At 31.6% G+C, this 15721-nt stretch overlaps 1 protein-coding gene across 1 annotated transcript in view; it reads left to right on the top strand.

Annotated features, from left to right (window-relative positions):
- Positions 1-12003, top strand: part of ndl (serine protease nudel) — a 16367-nt gene extending 4364 nt beyond the window's left edge. The window contains exons 6-24 of the mRNA XM_018513434.1: positions 685-845; positions 1642-1769; positions 2578-3072; positions 3210-3508; positions 3911-4055; positions 4117-4256; positions 4363-4611; positions 4723-4882; positions 5375-5544; positions 5608-5721; positions 5796-5982; positions 6816-7151; positions 7571-7759; positions 7843-7990; positions 8094-8259; positions 8975-9154; positions 9793-10030; positions 11456-11572; positions 11703-12003. Coding sequence (XP_018368936.1) covers positions 685-845; positions 1642-1769; positions 2578-3072; positions 3210-3508; positions 3911-4055; positions 4117-4256; positions 4363-4611; positions 4723-4882; positions 5375-5544; positions 5608-5721; positions 5796-5982; positions 6816-7151; positions 7571-7759; positions 7843-7990; positions 8094-8259; positions 8975-9154; positions 9793-10030; positions 11456-11572; positions 11703-12003 — 3923 coding nt within the window. The remainder of the gene's footprint in view (positions 1-684; positions 846-1641; positions 1770-2577; positions 3073-3209; positions 3509-3910; positions 4056-4116; positions 4257-4362; positions 4612-4722; positions 4883-5374; positions 5545-5607; positions 5722-5795; positions 5983-6815; positions 7152-7570; positions 7760-7842; positions 7991-8093; positions 8260-8974; positions 9155-9792; positions 10031-11455; positions 11573-11702) is intronic.
- The last annotated feature ends 3718 nt before the right edge of the window (positions 12004-15721 follow it).

The raw sequence follows: 15721 nt of genomic DNA, 5'->3' as shown, positions 1-15721 counted from the left end.
ATATTATATATATTATATATACACATTTTAAAAAATTGAAAAAGAATTTGATTTTGCTCGCATGTTGCGTTGCATTCTGTATGTGATAAGAATTTTTTCAACATTTGTTGGTACAATACGTTTATATATACATATGTATATATGCATAAGTATACAATATATGAAAAAGAGTGTATTTTTTATCAAAAATAATTAATCTATTCAAATTTTAACACGCTTGTTAATTCTGTTATTTTTTTACAGTTAGAACTTATAACATATATATAGTTAATTTTTTAGCCAAATAAATATTAAAGCGATATATGTGGCACAGCAGAGACCTAAGTGACCAACTGAGCATTACGATTGCCTTGAACAAAATAAAAACTAATTGAGGATCAGTTGGCAATTATATTCAGCCATAACTGCATTGTTGAAGAAATAATAGTTTATCATAGATATAACACCTTTTTTTATATTACTGCAGTTGTCCACCAGATGACGCTAAATACTGATTAAACTTAGAAGCTACTTTATCTACGAAACTTCTTCATATGTGCAAGCGGCTTATATAAAACATAATCACATCGCTTAAAATATGAATTTGTGACATATTTATCCTTTAAAATATATAATCTTACATGTGAATGTAGAAAAAGGATTTAAAATATACGCATTTTTAAATTTGAATATTTAAATTTTTAGGTTGCCCAATGGAATCTTTCAATTGTGATGACTGGGACAAGCGTTATAATAGCAATAATTGCGTATTACTTTCGCAACGTTGCGATGGGATAAAACACTGTCCTAACGGAAAGGACGAGCTCGACTGCAATATGCTTCTAGAACATATGAGTTCAAACGATGTATGTGCGATGAGATAGTTATACATTTACTAAATGACTTAATATCTAATACATGGGTCACTGAAAAGTAACGCATAGTCGCACATAACTTGTAAAGAAAAAGAGATATTTGAATGAAATGAAAGTGCACTTTGTTGACTACAAGAACGTACCATTATTTTTAACGCGTAATCATCATTTACAATTATATTCTTCCCAACGGTGAATCAGTTTTCTCATTCGGTTAATAAAGAATTCCGGCGACCTTTCCTCGATCCACGACTTTACTGCGTCCTTCATTATCCGTAGTAAAATAAATACCCTTAAGAGGTACCTCTTTATATTTGGAAAGATGTAAAAACCGCAAGGCGCCAAATCTGCCAGCTCCCGATGGACGAAATTTTATTGCACACTTATATTCGTTTCAATTAACGGTTTCATCACTATGCGGCTTGTAAACGACGATGAATGTCATTAGGATTCATTTTTCGGATGATGAACTGAAAGAAACACAGTGGAATAAGAAAAGACCACCGGAATTCTTCATCGACCGAATGAGAAAACTGGTTCACCGTTAGGAAAAATATATAGTTGTAAGTCGTGACTACGTTGAAAAGTAATTAAAGAGTTTTTTTAGCCAATAAAGTGCCTTTTTTGTTTCATTCGAATATCTCTTTTCGTTGACGAGTTATGTGCGACTATACATTACTTTTCAGCCAAATCACGTAATGTAATAAATTATGATAAATATTTTCCAATTTATCTTTCTATATATATATACACATATATATATATATATATATTATTTCGATTATAGATCTTTGCGGTTGGTTATACTCAAGGATACTTACATAAGAATGTACGAGGAAAATGGCATCCCGTTTGCTCAAAGACATTATCTTGGGCGGTGGATGCTTGCGAATCGGAAATTGGTTTGCCGCTAACGTATGTCATCGATAAACGCAATTTTAATTTTTAATTTAATTGTTAATCATACGCATTTATAATATATTTATATACATAGATATTTAACTTTATCCAAGCCAAGAAACGTTTTCATCGATATTATAGACAACAAAAATATATAAAGAGATAAATGTGGGTGATAAATTTCAGTAATTATCATTTTTATTACTAGATTTGTATCCGACATGTTTGACAATGTATCTGACAATAGGGTCGATTATTTCTTGCGTATACCTATATTCATATATCGACGACACTTATCGCCGATATATGATACATTCTTTTGATCTTTATCACCTCGAAATTGAAACTCAAAGGGTCTCAATACAAAAATGGTCGAAACTGAGTCATAATGTCGTAAAACGTGAGTCGTAATCAGTAACTACATGTATCGACATGCAATAATTACACCAAAACATTGTGCGTTGACTTATAACTACGTATATGTATACGACTCACATTTCTCGTTTCAGTTACGGTCATCTTTGTGCTGAGGCCCTTATTTGTAGACGACATTGTCATCCACATTTTTAAGTTGTTGTCAATTTTTGTCGGCAACAGTCTCACAAAATGTAATTAAAACCTAAATATAAATTTCACAATTTTTTAAATTCAAAATTTTATTTTGTAGAAAACGCTATTTCCAAAGATATTTTATTCTATCTGAACGAAGCATTAGTTATACTTTTAAAAATACAAAAAAATACTTACTAATAAAATTAATTAAATCTCTGTATATTAAAAAGGTATATTTACAATTTATTAATAAATTAATGCATCTTTACAGAACAATGCCAGAAATACAAATTGTTCGTATGTCTAAGATCTTTCAAAATCTTTACGTGATAGAATCCGACAATAATGATATAAAGATGACATCATGCCCGGGCACAGCAGTATTTGTCAAATGTCCGCCGATACCTTGCGGCACCAAAGCCCTTCCACGTCAGAACTTCTCTCCCGCCTTCAACACGACGAAGAATAATTACATGTCTAGAAGACATATGGAGGAACAATCCCCCTTGAAAATTGCGGGATTTAATAAGCTGTACCAGGAGACATTGAGGCTTCTGAAGCCGAATCAGTTCATGTCCGAGAAGAAGATGCAAAAGCAGATCAATGATACCCTCGTCGGATCGCAATTGCGAGTAGTCGGCGGCCGAGCAAGTCAGCCTAGAGCTTGGCCTTTCCTGGTCGCTATTTATAAAGACGGTTTTTTCCATTGCGGTGGTGTCATCTTAAGTGAAGTTTATATACTGACCGCAGGCCATTGTATGGATGGGTATGAGCATTTTCAAAGACTACTTGGACATACGTACAACGAATATATCGCAGATACAGACGACGCTAAATGATAGTATTTCTTAAGCGCAGATATTTTTCTTATCGATTTAAGATGTTTCTGCTAATAATTTTCAGATATGAAGGGCATTATTACGAAATACAAGCCGGTATACTCAGACGGTTATCATTTTCACCAATGGCACAGTGGAGAAAAGCGAAATACGTAATGATTCATCCAAATTACGTAAAAGAAGAAATGCAGAACGACATTGCAGTAATCATGTTGAACGAATCTCTCTTTTTCAATCGATGGATTCGCCAGGTTTGCTTACCAGCGTCAAATACCGTGGGTCCTGAATGGAAAGTAAGCCCATCGCCGCAATCCATGTGTATTGCTATTGGATGGGGATCTACAAAAGAGGATGGACCAGATCGTAAGCTCGATTTTTTTTGGTAACCAGAACAATTTATATTTAATATAAGAACAATGTGTACATGCAGCAATAATTTAGCACATATCAAAATATTGTTTAAAAAAGATAAGAGATATTTGATTCTTTACGTTTAGAATAAAACATCCTGTATAATTGCAGCTATATGTATACGAGTATGAACAACAGCCTCAAGTCCCGTGTTTTTAATTTGTTCCACCAAATCGACACAGTTGATTTTTGTTTTATAATATAAACAATGATAAATAAACTTTATTTTCAAATCTTTTTGAAAAAGTCGAGGATTCATAAAAAACTCATTTTTTAAACACTTATTTATTTATTTTCATGCATTAGTCACTCAACTCAAAACTTCTGTTACATTTGCTTTTTATTTCGTTTTAGCGGATCATTTGCGAGAAGTAGTAGTGCCGATTCTATCATCGTGTAAGCATTCGGCTGATCAGAATAACGCTACAATCTGCGCAGGATATCCTGCGGGTGGCCACGATGCCTGTCAGGGCGATAGTGGTGGTCCTTTAATGTGCAGGTAATAATTAATGAAAACAAAGCATTGAATATTTTTACAACTACAAAAATCTTTCTTGCAGAAATTTAAATTTAGAATCACAATGGTACGCGGCGGGCCTAATCAGTCATGGTGACGGATGCGGACGTCCTGATGAGCCCGGTGTTTACATGAAAGTGAGTTATTACGTAGATTGGATTCTGCAAACGTTTAAAATCTTAGGTAAGTCTTACTTAACGAAAAATACGAAAATGTTATAATAGAAAATGCCTTTTCTATATGAGCTTGTGTTTACTATTTAATTTTAATAACATATTTTATTTTGTAGATAATCGTGTGGCATCTCTTTATGGGAATAAACCCTTAGATTCGTGTCCAGGATTTAGCTGTCATTCGAGCATAGAAAAGTGTTTGCCGATAAAGAATCATTGCGATGGAATTGTAAATTGTCTAGACGCAGAAGACGAAATCGAATGCCAAATTCTGAAAGCAAATTATGCGAAATACGGGAATTCCAATGATACATTCATAAAATCACAAGCTAAGGAAGTATCCAGTGATATCACAGAAAAAAATGGTAAATTATGCTAATCCCTTTTATGATAGTCAAGCCTCGGATTCTTAATGAAATAATAGAAAATTAATTTTATATTATAATACCAGAATTTAATCGATTTTTATTTTATAGAAGTGAACACAGAAGCAATTCCTATTTCTACTTCTTCCTATTTCTTCTATCAGACAGAAACGCAGACTTACAATAACGAAAATTCAAATATCGTAGATACCTACGAGACTACGCCTGAAATAACGATGTCGAACGTTAGATCAACATTTACCTGCACAGAGTGAGTTACGAAATATTATAATTTTCAGTACTAATCCTCCGAAGCTGACACTGGATTTGTACGACCCATTTAATTTATATTAATTAAAAGACGCTTTCAATTGATTTCAAGGAATCAAAATGGCATAACTCGTATAAAAATTAATAAATACTAATTGCAAGTATATATTTTAATAATAATAATCCAAATTTGCATATGTAACAAAAAGAAAATTTAATTAATTGTTTAACATTTTTGATAAAGAGATTTATAATTAAGTAGGTCCAATAAATCCGTCGTCGACTCCGAAAGGTTAAAGGCGAGTTAATTAAGACTTAATTAATTTTAAAAAATCAAAGTGGCATCATAACTTGTATAAAAATGAATGAATACTAAATATATTTTAACAAGTATAATTGCATACAACAAAAGAAAAATTGAATTATTTAACATTAGAATTAAGACTTAATTAAAATTCAGACTTTTGAATCAAAAATGTTATCTCATTTTCAGTCTAATCCAAACTATAAAAATCAATAAAAGGTGCAATAAACACTTAGACTGCGAGGACGGAACTGATGAAGAGGACTGTACATGTAGAGATTATCTGTTGAATTTTCAACCCACGGCGATTTGCGACGGACATCTGGATTGCGACGATGAAACAGACGAAAAAGATTGTGGTATATTCAATTATACATATTTTCGCCGTTAATTTCGCCTATCTAACGAAACGATCGTTTCAGGTATTTGCAAGAATAACGAGTTTCATTGCAGTAGGAGTGGGGATTGCATTTCGATAACGAAAAGGTGTGACGGAAATTTCGATTGCTCTCTAAGCGAGGACGAGCTTGACTGCAGTAAGTTCGTGTTTTGCATAATGTTTGCTTTAAAAAATTGTCAAGTGAAATCGGTAGCAATATTCTTTTTTCAGTTGCATTGACGAACGGGGAATACGTTAATGTAGATAGTGATAGTTGGTCCGTTTTAAACACAGAAGGTTTGCTTAGTAGATATTACAACGAAACATGGCATGTAGAATGTCCTCAAGCAGATATATTGGAGAATAATACAAAAACGTCGATAATAGGAGAAAACCTATGCAAATATCTCGGATTCACGTACGTTTGATTTTCAATAAATGTTCAGCCATTCAATGAAAGTCTAATATTTAAATTAGTTGTTTAAGAAATCCTCTATTTAAAAAATCTTGGAGAAATAAAAGAAACGTTTTAGTTTTTACAACTGTCGTACTAAAAATAATTAAAAATATGTACAAAATATCTTATTATCTCGTACGTTAAGTGAATCAAACATATCACTTTTAAAACTTATTTAAAAAAAAAACTAATTAAAATAATGACTTACGTTGTTTCTGAAAAATAAATGAGAAAAAAGTTTTGTAGATATTACATAGTTTCTTAATTAAGAAACTCTAATATTAATGTAATGACAATAGACCTTTAAGAATTTTATAAAATAACGGATTGCAGTTTACAAAAAAAAGATATTTAACTTTATTGTTAAAAAAATAACACAATTCTTAAAAAAAAAAACAACTTCGTAACATTGAATTCCAGTATGCTAAATCGCTGAAGTAATTCATTGTTGAATATATTTTTACAAAGATATAATATAAGGAAAATGTAAGTCATTATAAATTACGAGTCTCTATTTCTCATGTAAATAACAAATCTGTAGATCCAATATGTTGGAAAAAAATGCTTATAATTAATGTGATTCGTTAAGACATCTATGTATCTACTTCTCCTTTCAGGTTCTTCTAAATCCCTTAATATCTCAAGTTCGAACAAAAATTTACTTAAAAAGTTTCTAAAAAAAAAATGATCGATTTATTTATTCAAGTACAATTTTCCAAATACGTTAATTATTGCTATTCTCGATAGTACATAATAAAAAAATAGTAATTATAGAAGACATGAATTGTGTGCAGGGGTTTGCAATTATTGGATAAGGCCGTTGTGAACAAAACGATACTAGAAACAAGATTCTCGCGGAGGTGGGACAATACGATGGGTTATAAACCTTTACCACAGCATGTTGCGGAGAGTGAGGGAAGCGAGACGTGTACGACGTTACGGTTTCGCTGTAGACCGGTTTTAAGCAGCAGTGCCGACTCGCATGTGGTCATCGATCCGAGAACCGGAAATCATACCTACCTGTGGCCGTGGTTGGCGGCCATCTTCGTCGACGGCAGTTATCACTGCTCGGCCTTACTCCTGGAACTAGACTGGCTTTTGTCCAGTTCGAGCTGCACGGAAGCTATCAGGTAAGTCTAAGTCCTGTTTTATTCAAAATACTTTCTTATCTCAAAAATGCACGCATGGAAAGAAGAACAGTTTTGTGCTCGAAATATAAAAATTTAGCTAAATAGAGAAGATCTAAAAATAACTTTGAATCATTTATAATTAACAATTATTAAGTTTATACTGATTGCTAGAATACCCTCTTTGCAGTATTGTTAATCGCATGCTTGAGTTCTTTATATAATTATTTTGATATCTAAAATTATTTATAGTTTGTGTTAATCTATTTTTAATTAAATACTTCAGCAAAATCATTCTTTCCATTCATCTGTCAAGCGTAGATTATGTACAATTTAATCGTTCTTCATTACAATTATTTTTCATCAGATTCTCTTGATTGAAATATCAGTGAAGAGATGTAATAATGAAGGATAAATTGTAGATTATCAGAGAATTATACGACAGCTCTGCTCGGCCAAAGTCGCTCGTTTCTCTACGTGGACGGACCTCATCAACAGATATCGATCATTGACGAAATCAGGGACGTGGAAAGAACAAATGTCTCGTTGCTTCACTTGAAAACTGCAATAAATTTTACACGTTACGTGCAACCGCTGTTTTTAGAGAAAAAGTGTGTACATTGGTTATTCATCCGTTATCACATAAATATTGTCTTCTTTCTTTCTTTTATAACTATTTGTTAAATTTTCGCAGAATATATCCACCGGCAAAAGACGATTTATGTGTAGCAATCGGTACAGACAACGAACACGTGACACAATCGATCTTTCTTCAACCAATCCTCCAAAATTGCGACAAGTGCTATCGTTGTTTCGTAGAAGCTTTAGGCACTAAATGTCCGGTAAAGTTTCATAATAACAATCGAACTACGATTATTTTCACTCATTAACTGACAATGCAAAATATGCAATCAAATGGCGATTTTATCTTTTGTATGTATTTAGACTAATGGAACTTCTTCGAATTGGAACGGTACGGTGTTTTGTCGCAGCGAGAAAGGATGGTATCCCGCGGCTGTATTTCAAGAAGACGACGGCCCATGCAGCTTCAGAAGCACGCGGAACTTGACAAGCATTGATTACATCCATGCTTATCTCACGCAAACTTTGGGTAAGCTATTATGCATAAATATTAGGTCGGGGAAAAAGTTGCTTCGTATTTAAAAAAATTTTTTTGCGAAAGTTTTTCATTTGTTGCAAAATTTTTGTTACAATTATATCATTCGTTAAAGCAAAGTTTCAGCTTTAAGAATCTGTTTTTTAAATTGCGGTATGATGATTTTTATCGGAGCATTTTATATGAGCAATCAAAGTTAGAATGCTCCTTTACTTAATTAGCGAATAACTCAGTAACAAAAAATCATAGGAACATTTAAAAAAAAAAGATTTTGTAGGAAAAGCTTCAAGCTTTCACGGTTGGCAGTCGAAAATTTTCGTAAAATTTTTTTTTTTTTTTTTTTTGAACACGTGAGAGACCCTCAAAGCGAAAAGAAAATTTTTAATCTTTTTCAGTTCGTAGTTTTTTAAATGTAAAAATTACCAAACTCACAGAAACTCAAAAAATACAGTAATCTTTCGAAAGTACAGATTTAAAGCTTTAAACCCCTTTTTTTAAATTTAAATTTCGTTCATTTTTGACAAAAATATTGTATACATAATTTTGAATTAAAAAATATGAAGAAACTTTTTCCCCGACCTAATATAAAGGCACATTTACACCATTAATTTTTAATTATCCAATTAACTTTACGTCGATTGTATTTTCACAATGACCGGAACAATGAGATAATTTAACGTGATTGAACTTTTCCATGATGATACTGCAGAGAAAGTGTCGCGACCAACGCCTGAAGCCGCATGTGACGGTGTTCGGTGCAACATTGGACAATGTATCCCTTGGAATCAGGTATGCGACGGTGTGATAGATTGCCGAGACGGTGCGGATGAGAAGAATGCAATGTATTTACAAGTGCAACAGATTAGAAGAAGAAACGAGACCAATAGTAGTAAATCATTTTCAATAATGTAGAATTAAAAAAAATATACACAAATAAATTTTTATAGTTATTGCAACTGCATGTGCAATAATTCTACATACATATAAATTACTTATGTAATTCTTACTTATATAGTATAGTTGCTGCTATTATGTTTTTCTCTAAGCAGAATTATTAATTACACAGGTCTGCAATTTGATTTGTTTTTTGTGCTGTTTTGAACTTTTGAGAAAAATGAGGTGAGAGAAACGCCTGAAAAACGTGTTTCTGACTATTTTTGGCTATTTTTGAAAATTCATAGCTGACTAACTCGATCTGCGAGAGATTTCAAAAAGGGCTCGAATTAATGATTGGATATTGTACTTTAAAAGAATAATATCGAATCTTTTACAGCGGGCGTCAAACCTTTGACGCGTCCTATTTTTAAAAGTGTAACGCGTTGTATTTAGATGTTTCAACCTCACTTTTCTCAAAAATCTGATAGAACATTTTCACTTACGGATTCAACGCATCAAAAACTGTGAGAAATTATTCTAAACAGCAAAAACCATGCAGGCTTGTTTTATCAAATCTATTAGCTTAATTTTTATTTAATTGTTGATTAATTCTTCTTTGTGCACATGTTCTTAAAATGCATTTTTGTGTAGAATGCGCCAAGTCGGAGATACAATGCGGGAATGGTGAGTGTATCTCGAAGAGCGCATTTTGTGACGGAAAAGTGGATTGCTCGAACGGAGCGGATGAGCCTGTAATATGTAGCTGCGCAGAATATTTAAAATTAACTATGCCAGAACGATTGTGTGACGGGGTACGACATTGTCTCGATAAAACCGACGAATCGCCAGAAGAATGTCAATGTACCATTACCAGTTTCAAATGCAATACGTAAGATTGATAATATTAAGTAATTATCTATAAGAAGCATTATATAAGCCTGCACTGGATATCAATGTAAAAAAGATTAATTTTTAAAAACATTGCTTTAATAATAAAATAAAACATAATAAACGTCATTGTTAAACGTTTCGATCTCATATTAGGTCATCCTCAGTATAACTTTACATATTCAATTAATTAAATTAAAACTTATGTATATGTTTGTAAATTATTACAATAAATTCAAATCGCGCTCACGCTCTTTTTGTAAAATTTGATTTAAGCCTAATGTGGCAAGTCATTAAATTAAAATTGTGATTAAATCGCTCATATATATTCTCTCGTCATGCAAGTCGATGATATATTATGTAGTCTTAAACACTAACAATAAGTATAAGCATATTTAGGTCCTGTGACGGTCAAAGCTAGATCTTTTTTGCCTAAATAATTCCCAGTGAATTATCTATACCCTATATATATGTACATGCATATATATATATATCATATTTTTGTAGTTATTCAAACTGCGCGCCGAAATTTTTCCGGACTTTATCTAACGCAAGTAAACTACTGCAATAATATCACAAGTTAAATTAAATTGACAATGTGCTGAAAACCTTAAATAAATTTATTGCGAAAAATATTACCTCGGCCGAGACTTGAACCTGGATTTCTTGTATTCCGTACGAACGTCCTAAGCAAAAAAGATCTAGCTTTGACCGTCATAGGCCTGAATACGCTTATAGTTTAGCTTATAGTGTTTAATTCTTGTCGGTCCGAATAAAATGTTATTATTGGTTAAGTAGTCTTATTATGAGCTTTCGATTGTTCTCTTACATTGATATCAAATCTCAATAATTATTATGTTTAGGCAGTTCTCATACAATTTCACTTCTACATCATGATACGACAATCGAATGTAAAAGATATTTTTTATCTTAACAGTTAATATAGGAAACATGAATCACATTTTAAGAAGTATCTTTAAGTTTTATGCATTATAGTTTACTCACTTAGTATAAATAATACACTTAATATACATAATATTTTGAAATTAGATTGTGAGGAACCAACTTAAAATTAATAAATAATTAATAAATTAATAAATAATTGTTATATAAATTGAAATCGATAACACAATAAATGTATGCACTTATTTCATTTATAAATTTTCTATCTGTACTTTTGCCAAAACTGTGTGTCGTTCTCAAGTCTCTTAATTAAACATACAGATTATAATGGAAGAATTTTTTTACTTATATTTAGTTGTCTATAACCCTACCAAAGTTGATAATATTAATATATGCCATATAAAATGTCCCTCATATCTTTGATAGCACTTTAGAAAATATTGCTGAATAAATGACAAATCTTGTAAAAATTATTACAATTAGTAATTATATATGTATGTACAAATGTACATTATATGTGCAGAGAAAGCAAAAATGTTACTTGCATCTCGCAAGATTTCGTGTGCGATGGCGACAATGACTGTCCGAATGGCGAAGACGAAACGAATTGCAGAGGGGTACAACAACTCTCAGATGACAGGTGAGACTTGACTGAAATGAGCTGTGCCATCATTGCTATACGGATGATATACAATGTTATTAAATGTTGACAAAATGGAGCAATGAACATACGTTCACTATAACTATGAATTTATTTAATTGCTTCTCAGACCTGCTGCAGGCGAAGTGATGCAACGCTCTTATGGTGTATGGCATTCTCTATGTTATCCATCGGAAGTTACGTCGCAGGAGGAGGCAGTAAAAGTGTGCAGAAATAGCAGTTACACGAATGGAATTATCGATTACAAATATCAATCGTTTAATCAGCCTGCTGTTCCATCTCGCGATGATTTTTACATGATACGATTAAATTCGAACACGTGGATAACCATGCGTGACGATAAACCCCTTATAACTCTGGTTCGACCAGAGAAACCCTGCTACCGTCTCTTCATCAAGTGCAGCAATTAATATAAATGTATTGCTTACAAATTAAATCAATCATGTTAAAATAATTTCACTTCTACATCTTGTTCAACTTAATATAATAATTTCACTTCTACATCTTGATGACATGAAAATCGAATGTAAAAGATATTTTTTATCTTAACAGTTAATATATAGGAAACATGAATCATTTTAGGAAGTATTATTAAGTTTTATGCATAATAGATTAATTTATTCACTTAGTATAAAAATTATAATGTACGACTAAAACGAATTAATTACATTTGAAATAATTTTTTTGTAATCTAATAAATAAGTTTGTTACTCTTTGTTTGTATCTTCTGAGATAAAACATTAAATAAATCTATGTGTAAAAGAAAGATATTTTCTATAACTTGTATTTTTGTTTTTATTATCTACTGTTTCATTAAATTTTATACATTAGAGATTAATTTCGATTAATATCAAAATTACAATGTACAAAACGAATTAATTATGTACATTAGAAATAATCTTTTTTTAATCGAATAAATAATAGTTTATTATTCCTTGTATGTATCTTTTAATAAAATAATAAATATATATAAATTTACAAAAAAAAAGATATTCTCTCAAATTTATAATTTCATAATTTTAATTGTCATATATACATATACCAATGACAAAAAAATATTGTTTGCAAAATTTAACACTTTCTGCAAATATATCCTCGATATCAATGTATTAAAAATTAAAGTTTTAATTGAATTGTCCTTAAAGTTTGCTATCTGACAATAAAAGAATCAGATAACTGAGTAATGAAATTTTCACGTTCGAGAAATATGATAGCGTTGATCAAATTTTTTAGTACCCCGCGATACATAACCGCTTCGAACACATGCACGTGCGTCACGTAAGAAACAGCGCGAATTAGTCACTACGGGAATGTGAATGGATACCGTTTTCCGTCATTCCGTGGTATTCGAAAGCAACTTGCCAGGAGGAGTCAGGAGAGCGCAGTCGTTTGCCTCCAACGGCAGCGACCTCATTCGCTACATTCCATTTCTCCTTTTCTTCTTCTTCATTCTATGCTCGAGTCGATTGCGTCCTCGTCTGTCCGTCTTCCATCGTCCCGAGTCCCGACAGATTTGCATGCTGCACCGGCTTTGTTCAAAGTCCATTTAAAATCTAATTAACGTTATCGTTTAGTTTCCTTGAATTAATAGTTTGACAAATGACTCTCGCATTAATATTAAACATAAATACATAGGAAAATATTTTCTACTTGCAAAAGAGAGAATAACGTATGTACATTATATTTTACTTGAGTATAAAGAAATAAAAAATCTCGTATTATATGAAGAAAAAAGAAAAATATAAGATTTTATATAAACAATTTATACATAAGCTTTTCAGTAAATGCTGTATAACAAAATTATTAAATATAAAATTATAATTTTTTTGTTTTTGATATAAATGTATATTATCTATACTTTTTGCTGCTTACATTTTTCTCAATTAGTATACCTACTTTACGTGCCGTTTTTTACTTCAAAAGCAACCGCCCGATCGCAGATACGTTGCTCGGCATCGGTGAATTCCCTAACAACAGCCACGCGGAAACTTCTTTCCTGGTTTTTTCGAGCGAAAACGATGGGGATATGAAAATAATAGCTATTTTTCCTCTGCATGCGTCTATATATATTACATTCTACCGAGGCTACGTTGTATTAATCTGCATGTTTTCCTTCCATATGTACCACTTATGGTGTACTATTGCAAATATATCTTATGTATAAAAACATATCATAAATTATTATTTTATCTTGGTTTATGCTTTCTCCGTCAAGCTCAAAATTAGATAATATATTTTTATATTGTTGTCAAAAATTATACATAACTGCATAATTTTTCGACTAAATCGTACTGATAGGCGTACTTTCGATGTACTTTCTGTGTACTTTCCGATAGGTGTAAATTCACGTAAATTTAATTAACATGTATAATTATCTAATTAACAGGAATTGATAAATAAAATAATATATTTTTTGCGGATATCATATTCACGTTACTTATTTTGCATTAAGAATAAATTTATTTCTTGAAATTTATTCATAGGTGATTATTCTTATTTTAAAACCGTCTTAAGTGGATAATGTCTTAAGATATAATGTAACTCTGTGATTGGTTTACGACATCTTGAGACAATATTTAATGGCGAATTCGGCACACATGCACTGACTTCGCTCTAGTGCTGCCCTGACATGGTGCGAGTGTAGAAACACTTTAGTGCTATGCCAAATTGCATTGTCAGAAACGTCAATGCAATATTTCATGAACTCGTTCAGTTTATTCTGTTGGTCCGAATATAAATTCAGCACTACATTGGCTCAGTTTTCATTTGCCGAATACGACAACCTTAACATACTGAGATAGTACGCACAAGCCGAATGCGTGGCACTGAAAAAGTTCGCACTCAGGGCGCACTATTAGTGCGGTCTGACGAATTCGCTACAAAGTTTTTAAATATAAAAACCAATTTTATAAATATCGGCCATAATAGTGCCGTATTCCCAGATAACCTAAGATTTTTTTACTATCCGATCGCGGAAAATGTTAGAAAAATTATGTATTTTAACGTAACCAACAAGTAAACTAAGTTTATAGCGCACTTGTGAACATTATTTAATGAGGTTAAATATCTTTCAGTCATTCACATTGCTTATTAACTCACGCAACCAAGCACGCGAGGCACGTACTTTTTACAGACCGGATGCTGTGCCTTATCGATTGCTTCACACCGGGAGCTCGCAGCAGAATGTCGGTATGATCATGAATATATGTATAACCGTTCATTGAGCTAGAGCAAATATTAAGATAGCAGCGCCAAGTTTTTTGTATTAAATATTTTATAATCTTAAGTTATAAAACAAAAAAGTACTATCATTTAGGATGAAACAGAATTCTTCTTCAGTAGAAAATTGAGAATATATTTACAATTAAGTTGAGTTAGAAAACATTATTTTACACGTATCTTGTTTTAATTAGCGCAATGTTGTGACATCATTGTTTTTTTTTTAAAGAATTAAAATTTCTACCACTTGGATTGGAATATAAGCAATAATAAATGAAAATATATGAAGATACTGAATTTTGTGTTTTAAATATGGCTGTATAACAATTATTTTTCAACAAGAGCGTATACTTGGTACATTTTTTACGTTTTTTAAATTAATAATTTTGTAACAATATAGTTGTTTAGACACATTGATATAAAATCAATCAAAAAGTATAATCACGAAGAAAACTCTATTTTAGATATTTTCTAATATTATACAAAATATTACGTAAATTGAAATATAATTGTGAAATACAATTTCTTGATTGTTTCTTTAAATATTTTTCGAAAAGGGTACAAAATTAGAAAAATTGCAGATCTATTTGTCCAATTTAAAATACAACATACAACATATAATAGCAACTGTCAACTATATCTATATTAACAAACTTAATCGTTGACACAATACTAACTGAATACATGTTAAAACATCACATTAAAACAATAATCATCAGTTTACGGTGCTCTCTTGGACTTACAAGATTGCAATGTATGCTAAAATATTTCCGTTATTAACAGTTTGTTGTGACAATGTTCGTTAGCTATTGTTAACTGTTACATTACAAAGTATTTACCTTAATCGTCTTAAGCCGGCAGCATACGATGCTTGTTTTTCTGCTGGATTGCTAGCTGGATTAGAATCTT

This window comes from Trachymyrmex cornetzi, unplaced genomic scaffold (assembly GCF_001594075.2).
Source record: "Trachymyrmex cornetzi isolate Tcor2-1 unplaced genomic scaffold, Tcor1.1 scaffold47, whole genome shotgun sequence".
In the NCBI taxonomy this organism is placed as follows: Eukaryota; Metazoa; Arthropoda; class Insecta; order Hymenoptera; family Formicidae; genus Trachymyrmex; species Trachymyrmex cornetzi.
Note: the sequence above shows the minus strand (reverse complement) of the source record. Positions and strands in the feature narration are given on the sequence as shown.